The sequence below is a fragment of the Myxocyprinus asiaticus genome, chromosome 36 (assembly GCF_019703515.2).
Source record: "Myxocyprinus asiaticus isolate MX2 ecotype Aquarium Trade chromosome 36, UBuf_Myxa_2, whole genome shotgun sequence".
Taxonomy (NCBI): Eukaryota; Metazoa; Chordata; class Actinopteri; order Cypriniformes; family Catostomidae; genus Myxocyprinus; species Myxocyprinus asiaticus.
In genome coordinates this window covers 19,655,639-19,664,195 of record NC_059379.1, presented here as the reverse complement: position 1 = coordinate 19,664,195, position 8,557 = coordinate 19,655,639, and the positions used below count along the sequence as shown (strand labels likewise).

Here is an 8,557-nt window from a genome sequence, read left to right as displayed (position 1 = left end):
CCAGTATTTAAATCCATGTCTTCAGAAGCAATATGATAGGTGTGAGTGAGAAACAGATAAATGTCCCTTTTTACTATAAATCTCCACTTTCACTTCCCAATTCTTCTTTTGTTTTTTGGCGATTCGCATTCTTCATGCATTTCGTCACCTACTGGTGATCTGGTCAAAGGTGGAGATTTATAGTAAAAAAAAAATGACTTAAATATTGATCGGTTTCTCACCCACACTTATATCACTTCAGAATGTATGGATTTAACCACTGGATTTTTATGGATTTCTCTTATGCTGACTTTATGTGATTTTGGAGATTTAAAGTTCTGATCACCATTCACTTGCATTGTAAGGACCTACAGCGCTGTGATATTTTTCTAAAAATCTTAATTTGTGTTCTGCAGAAGATAGAAATCCATATACATCTGGGATGTCATGAGTGTGAGTAAATTATGAGAGAATTTTCCTTTGTGGGTGAACTATCCCTTTAATTTAGCAATGCACGGAACGCACAAGGACGACTGTTTGTTACCTAGCCGGAGCCCTGAACCAGCCAATCAGAAATCAGCATTCCGGAAATAACCGTCTAACGTATCCGGTCCTTCTGTAGCCATATACGCATCGCAAATTAGTACTATCCTCATTCATGTATGTGTTTGTACATGTGTTAGGACCGTAAAATGATTTTCGCTTTATTATTCTGAGGACGCCTTTTTAGATACAATGTGTTTCAAAGTGAAGTAGCTACTTCAAGTGACAGTCAACTCACTATTGTTCCATCAAACTACCGTTATCTGTCCAGCTTATCATAATAATCGATCTAACCTATAGTACAGAAACAACCTGCGCACTTCACTTGTGCATTATAGAAATTCAACCTGTGCACTTGGCACTGCGTATACTGTTAGGTGTTATTCAAAATCTGGAGCTGTCAAATTACACTCCACCAGAGCCACTCTGTACATGACAGAACAGCCGTTGTAGTAATGTTTAGGAAAAGTGTTGGTTTTAATGGAAAATAACAAGATGGATTTCAACGAATGCTATGAAGACACCTGCTCAGCCGTCGCGCTAATGGCCCGGGAGGGGAAGTGTCGACGTGTGCAGAAGCTCATCCAGCGAGGCTTCGCCGTGGATGTGAGAGATAACCGGGGCTGGAACGCCCTGCATGAGGCTGCGGCGGCGGGGTCCGCGGAGTGTGTGCGCCTTCTGCTCTCCGCAGTAGGTAAGCAGCTTCAGCTGGGGGGTTTCAGCTACTAGTGGGTCATCAAATAGTGTTTTTGAGAAACTCAGGTCAGATCTGCAGTGTTCAGGAAACTGAAGTCATACAATCAAAGTTCATTTCTGATAACATCTGTCTGCCTGCCACATGTGTCAGATTTTTTCTCTCTTATATTTAATAAGTTTAAATGTCTCTTTTCACTACAGTCAGCTGTGAAGACTATGTCAACACTTTGACACATAACTCAGAGACTCCTCTTTACTTTGCTGCAAAGAATGGACACCTCCGGGCGGTGAAGTGGCTCATTAAGGGTCGTGCAGATCTTAACAAGACAACCAATGACCTGTCATGTCCCCTCTTTGCAGGTAAACCCAAGAATCTGGGATCATGACAGGGGCGGTACAAGGATGTAATCTTTGGGCCCCCCCCCAGACCCGGCCATGGATCATGATCTCAGATCATGTTTACAATGTGTAATTTTTTCTCACGAATCTGTAGTTGTTGTACACTTTTTATTTTGTTTCATGTTTCAAGCGGTAGAGGGTGGACACAAAGATGTGGTGAAGCTGCTGGTGGAAAGTGGGGCAGAAGTCAACGGGACTCACTCTGTGTCAGGCTGGTCTTGTCTCCATCAAGCTGTTTACAAGGTATAGCTCTAACGCCTCTTCGTGATCTATGAACCGTTTATGATCTTGAAATGTTTAGATTTGCACAAATACTACATGCATATGACGTATAAAGAACTGCAGTTCTTTTTACCATGAGTCTTGAGTTAAATCGATTAGTTGGTCAAAGTAAAAATAAGATATTTAGAACAACAACCAAATGATTATATGTGTTGTTTGTTGTTAGTTTTTGCATTTATACCTATATCAATAAATGTTATACTTGTAATGCTCCATTAAACACCAAAACAAATGAAAGCCCAGAGCTATTTTGCTTGCTCTAAATTCATTTAGATTTTAAATCATAGATCTGAGATAGCAGGGTCTAAAATGAATTTTTTTGCCACACCGGCCAACAGTGGGTGAGTTGAGAAGATTTATCGGCCATGAAATGATTTTATTAAAAAATATATATTGTTGTCCCTTTGACAGTAGAATTAATAAGCTGTTTTTCCTTGCATATTTGTGGGAGGAAAAAAATTCATCCGCAGCATCATATACGGTATATTAGCCAGCCAGTCTTTATGTGAAACCTAAAAACTTTGATACACTTTTTTTAGTGGCTTAATGAGACGAATATTCCACAAATGTGCCGCCACATTGAGGGCTGGAGGGGGGAAAAAAACATTAGGCATCTTTGATAAACCTCTAATGGTAAATTGTTGTTATTCCAATTAAAACCATGCAATATGTTGCAGTTCCTTATTAAAGGAATATTCCGGGTTCAATACAAGTTAAGTTGAATCGACAGCATTTGTGGCATAATGTACCACAAAACCTAATTTCAACTCGTCCCTTCTTTTATTTAAAAAAAAAAATGAAAAAAAGCAAAAATCGAGGTTACAGTGAGGAACTTAGAGTGGAAGTGAATGGGGCCAATTTTTTGGAGTGTTTAAAAGCAAAAATATCAAGCTTATAATTTTATAAAAACATTGATATTAATTCTTCAGTTAAAACTTGTGTATTATTTGAGCTGTAAATTGTTAAAGTCGTTGTTTTTAACAGTCACTTTAGGGTTTACAGCGGTACATCGTCATTGCAACGAAGTTGTAAAATTAGCTATAACTTTACACAGAAAAGGTTAGTAAGCAATTTAATCACACTAAAATATTGTGAACATGCATATTGTTTAGGTCTTGATTGGCTCCATTTAATTCCATTGTAAGTGCCTCACTGCAACCCAGATTTAAAAAAAAACAATTTTTTTAAGGAAAGCGAGGGACTAGTCGAAAATATTTTTTCTGGTAATCAACACATACCTGTATGTCATCAATGCTATTGAGTGAGCTTAACTTGTTTTGAACCCAGAGTATTCCTTAAGTTACCTGCCAAACAGCCAGTAACGTTTATATAGTGCTTTGCAAATGTCAGTTTCGTACCCTGTAAGACCTTTCATCAAGAATTTGAATATCTCTAATAACATTTCCAGGGCCATACTGAGATTGCAAGGTACCTGGTGGGTGTGTGCTCTCTTGAGGCAGAGGATGACTATGGGATCACACCGTTATTTGTTGCTGCACAATATGGACATCACCAATGCTTAGATATTCTTGCAAAGGCTGGTGAGGCCACTTTAATAATTAACCTCGTATGAGCTTCATCTAGCCAATCATATGCTTTTTAGAAACTTGCTTGCTTTGGTTAATGTTTAGTGCTGCCCCTTACGACATCAGATTTACAGTGAAACATTCTTCAGAGGCAGATAAACAATTTAATGTAAATGGTTAGGCTATTAAAGAAAGAAAACCACAGTGGCACAGCAGTCATATAGTAGAGTTAGGTTGCCTAAGCACAGGTTGTCTTTGCCACAGGGGCAAATGTGAACTGCCAGGCAAATGATCTGGCCACGCCACTGCTCATTGCCGCTCAGGAAGGCCACGTACGTTGTTTGGAGCTTTTACTGGTTCATGGAGCTGACCCGAACCTGTACTGCAATGAGGACTGCTGGCAGCTGCCCATCCATGCTGCGGCCCAGTTCAGTCGGCTTAGGTATGGCAGCCTGGTCAGTGATGAACTGTGTTCCAACCTGAACTTGTGTTGAGTAGTCCTTAAGACTTAAAGGGATAGTTCACCCTAAAATGAAAATTCTGTCATCATTTACTCACCTTCATATTGTTCCAAACCAGTATGACTTTCTCTTTTCCATGGAACACAATATCTCCTTTTGTGTTCCACTGAAGAAATACGGGTTTGGAATAACATAAGGGTGATTAATGATGACTGAATTTAAAAAATGGTCAACAGTATAATGATAACTATTAATGAAAGCTAACCTTTTATTTAAATGAAAACACTTAGTGTAACAGTGGCCTTTATGAAACGATGCTGCATTAATTTCTTGTCATTCTGTTTAGTATTCTAGAAAAGCTGATTCCAGTAACGAACAGAGAATGTGACCGGGGTGAAGGAAAGGTCAGTCCGGTTTACTTGGCAGTACTTAGTGGGCAAGCGGACAGCCTTCGGGCCTTGCTAAAACAGGGCTACAGTCCAGACGCTCAGAGCTGTCGACAGTTTGGGTACAGCTGCCCTTTGGACATGGCTCTGTGGTGCAACTCTTGGAAGTAGGACATTGATTTACATTTGTGGCCTGCTTTTCACTTTAAACATACAAATTGGACAGTATGACATATCTTACTCTTTCTGCTTGTTTCTCAGCTTGGACAGTGAGTGTCACCAGACTCGGGAGATCACTCTAATGCTCTTGGCCGCAGGGGCCCATGTGAGCATGGGCATCTATGCGTTTGCAATACAGGGCCATGTACCTGAGCACCTGCCTTTGATCCTGGAACACGCTGGCCTACCTCAGGGTAACCGACTCAGGGAGCTGGTCCAGAGAGCCCTTGCTGAGATGCAGAGTGCCTCCTTCTGGCTCCCCCTGCTGCTCAAAGCAGGAATGGACCCCATGCTGCTCCTACAGGACAAAATGTAAGCAACACATTCAAAGTTATTATGTCAAACAATTGTTTTTAATCATCAGTGGACTCACCATGCATGGTTTTTAATAAATGATTGTGCTTTATTAAAGTCAGAGTTAAAACAAAAGTGTTAAGCTCTTCATTTGGCTCTGCCTGTATGCTCTAATTGGGTGCAGGCTTGAAGAAGCTGAGAACAGAGTGCTTAATTTCTTTCTGGAGTTCATTAATTGGAAGACTTTGCCCTCTGCGATGCTTCATATTCTCTCTCACCGCCGAGCAGATGGCACATGGACACCATGGAAGCATTTCGGTAAAGAACAGGAATGACATAGATAGTGGCCTTAAGAAGTATTTGTACAGCCGAGTCACTCTTGAAAATGTATGAATTAGATAACAAGATATTAAACCAAGTGGTATCTGAAATGAAGCTAGGCCTATTTGAACTACACTTTTCTTAGCCATTTTTGCAGTTGCTCTCAAGATCATTTTTATTGGATGTATAAAGAGAAGTTCACACTGGTGTCTTGGCAGAGAAACAAATGAACTATGAACAGAAAGTGTCCAAATACTTAGTTTTTATTTTTAACAGTACATCTGTTGTCTGTTGTGTATCTAATATCTATTGTTTTATCATTTAAAAATAACAACCTTCTTTTTGTTAAATGTTTTGCTTGGGAATTGTGCCTGTGCTTTCTCTTGTTAAATAATTTGTTTGATATTTTATCTAATACAATGACACTCATAAATGTTTAAGTGTGGCTGAAGTGTCCAAATACTCTTTGGGGCCACTGTACATTCTCAATCATATATTGATTTGTCTTTGTGTTTGTTCAAATGAGCAGGTCACCCTACCAGTGTTGGGGAAGCTACTTTGAAACAATAGCTTCCTAGCTACAAGCTACTCATAAATTCAAGTAATTGAATTTAAAATCATAAAACTAGAAAATGCCCTGTTTTATATAACTGTTGAAATATAGTGTTAAACAGCAGCAGTTAAATTTTTTAAGTCTATTTAAAGGAATAGTTTACCAAAAAATTAAAATTCTTTCATCATTTACTCACCCTCATGCCATCCCAGATGTGCAAGACTTTCTTTTACTGAACAAAAGCAAAGATGTTTAGTTAAACATCTCAGCTCTGTTGGTTCATTCAATGCAAGTGAATGGTGGCCAGAACTTTGAAGCCCCAAAAAGCACATAAATGCAGCATAAAAGTAATCTATTCAACTCCAGTGGTTAAATCCATGTCTTCAGAAGTAATATGATAGGTGTGGGTAAGAAAATAATCAATATTTATGTCCATTTTGTTTTACTATAAATATCCACTTTTACATCCATATTCTTTTTTTTATTTTTTGTTTTGTTTATTTTTTTTTTTACTAAATAGGGAGGAGAATTTATTGTAAAAAAGGATTTAAAATTGATCTGTTTCTCACCCACACCTATAATATTGCTTTTGAAAACATGGATTTAACCACTCAAGTCGTATAAATTACTTTGATGCCTTTATGTGCATTTTGGAGTTTTAAAGCCACCATTCACTTGCATTGAATGGACCAACAGAGCTGAGATATTCTTCTAAAAATCTTCATTTATGTTCTGCAGAAGAAAGAAAGACATACACATCTGGGATGGCATGAGGGTGAGTAAATGACAAGAGAATTTTCATTTTGGGGTGAAATATCCCTTTCAGGCTCAAGTGAATTAGTGAATCATTTATGTTATCTAGTTCATTTACATGAACCATCCGAACAAACCAACTCACTGAAATGAATTGGAGTTCTCAACATTATTAAATTGTTTATTATAACCGGTTAATTTACACGAACTGTCCAAAAGAACCGATGCCCTTAATTTATTTGGATTCCCCATCTCTACATATGAGTAAGAAAAGATGGTTTTGGTAAGTATGTTTGCCTTGGCTCCATTGCTGCAAGCACAGTACAATGTAACAAATGTAGAGTTTTGTGACACTACACTACTGGTTGGAAAACATAGCTCATTTCTGGGAAAGCTACACTATTGTGAAAATAGTTGAGCTATTTTCACGCTACTCATAAATGTCATTTTAGTAGTGTCACTGCTTTTAGCAAGTTACTCGCCAACGCTGCAGCCTGCGTCAATGTGACTCTGATCAGGCATTATATAATGTACTGCATTCTATAGATTTATCATCTGATGTGATAATTGCCCTTAGCTTACCCTTTGCTTTTGTTTCCAGAATCAGTCCCTGCTCTCACTCATCTTTGCCGACTGGCAGTGCGGGCATCGGTGGGTAGCAATGTTCTGTGTAAGGCCTCTTTTGTACAACAGCTGCCTGTTCCCACTCTGCTTCAGGACTACCTCCAGTTCAGCGACATCTCCCTTGCTTACACAGCAGGCTGACTGTCAGCTGCGGCTAAATAAGTTGTTGCAACTTGTTCCACTGCAGTATTTTGCACATAATGTTAATAAAATTTTAATGACGCTGGACTCGGGCTCTTTTCATTACCTTGATATTTAGAAAATGTGGGAGGACAAATGGTGAATTCCACCAATCTATCTTCGACTGTAATGTTACCCTCTTACACAGCTGGCCTTCATACTGAGTTGGTGTAGAAATTCACCTCTGCTCCGTGTCTTTGGTCTGCCTCGTTATCTTCACTCTCTCAGCAGCTCTCCTCTGGGTCTGCCTCCAAGGTCACTCTGCCTCAAAGATGCTTGCACTCTGTGAATGTTAATTGCCAACGTTGGCACGATTATTCAGAGATGCTGCTATCTGCCTTTGGTCACACTCATTTTTTTACTGTGTATTTTACCTTTTAGGGATGTGCATTGCACACTGTCAGAAGCTTGTGTTATTATAAAATAATTGCGTAACTGCGGTGTGATGCTTTCTCTTTTTCATTATTGCCGTTGTTACTGAGTTTTACCTTTTGTAGGGCAGAATTGTCTCTTTTATTTTGCATTATTAATGGACAAATCTGCTAATGCTGCAGTTATTGTACCTAAAATCCTGTTATATAACATAAGGAAAGGTGTTCCTTATTTTAAGCCATTCCCTTTAGAATTTCTCATACCATGTGCAAACTGCAGGGGGAGAACATGTATAACTGAATACTAGCAGCCTACAACCAGTTCAATACACAGACCTTGTAGCTTGACTACATAAAAGAATGTCAGCTCCCTCCCTGGTATTTCACATTCAGAGCAAACCAGAGGCTGTGTCTCAGCAACTCTGTGCCTTGTTCTAGACAATCAGGCCACCTCTCTGTGGGAGTCTCTGGAAAAGCAAGGCATCAGTAATCATGTGCATTAAGCTTTTCTTGTGCTGCAGGTAAGCTCAGGTCCAACGGTTAGGCTTTGATTAGCAATTGGGTTTTTGAAATACAGCCAAAGGACTGACTGACTTTTGGCATTCTTTTTTCCTCACACATCCTTTCATATAAAATGTAGTTATACTGGTAGAGTTGTAGTTTTTTCATCGTTTTTAACCACTGTTTTGTAGAAAATAATGCACATGGCCACACTTGGATTTCATCTGTCCCCTGAAAGATGAGTTTAGCTTAGATATGCTCAAAATTAAAAGAAAATGCAGTGTAGAAATCAGGGCCGGTGTTGTGACAAAATATTACTCCCCACCAGATTCTTACTCCCCGCTACTTGATTGGTCCTTATACCTAAAGACCACCCCTACACCCATTGCTAACCCTAAGCATAGTAGAGAGTCATTGGTCCCTATCCATAAAGCCCACACCTACACCCACCCATCATGACACCGGGACT

The 8,557-nt window shown here is 39.2% G+C and overlaps 1 protein-coding gene across 1 annotated transcript; it reads left to right on the top strand.

Moving 5' to 3' along the window:
• The first annotated feature begins 553 nt into the window (after nt 1-553).
• LOC127427464 (ankyrin repeat and SOCS box protein 3-like) lies at nt 554-7,264 on the top strand. The gene is made up of 9 exons (XM_051675092.1): nt 554-1,216; nt 1,420-1,578; nt 1,748-1,860; nt 3,308-3,440; nt 3,690-3,867; nt 4,233-4,439; nt 4,534-4,803; nt 4,970-5,103; nt 7,014-7,264. The coding sequence occupies exons 1-9, from the start codon at nt 1,003-1,005 to the stop codon at nt 7,175-7,177; spliced, it is 1,572 nt and encodes a 523-aa protein (XP_051531052.1). The 5' UTR covers nt 554-1,002; the 3' UTR covers nt 7,178-7,264.
• Nucleotides 7,265-8,557: the final 1,293 nt, after the last annotated feature.

What these genes read in the sequence shown, in the direction of transcription:
- LOC127427464 (XM_051675092.1), top strand. Translation starts at nt 1,003, where the DNA reads ATGGAAAATAACAAGATGGATTTCAACGAATGCTATGAAGACACCTGC. An exon ending in CCTTCTGCTCTCCGCAGTAG is followed by an intron (nt 1,217 to 1,419) that starts GTAAGCAGCTTC and finishes TTTTCACTACAG; the next exon opens with TCAGCTGTGAAGACTATGTC. An exon ending in CTGTGGTGCAACTCTTGGAA is followed by an intron (nt 4,440 to 4,533) that starts GTAGGACATTGA and finishes CTTGTTTCTCAG; the next exon opens with CTTGGACAGTGAGTGTCACC.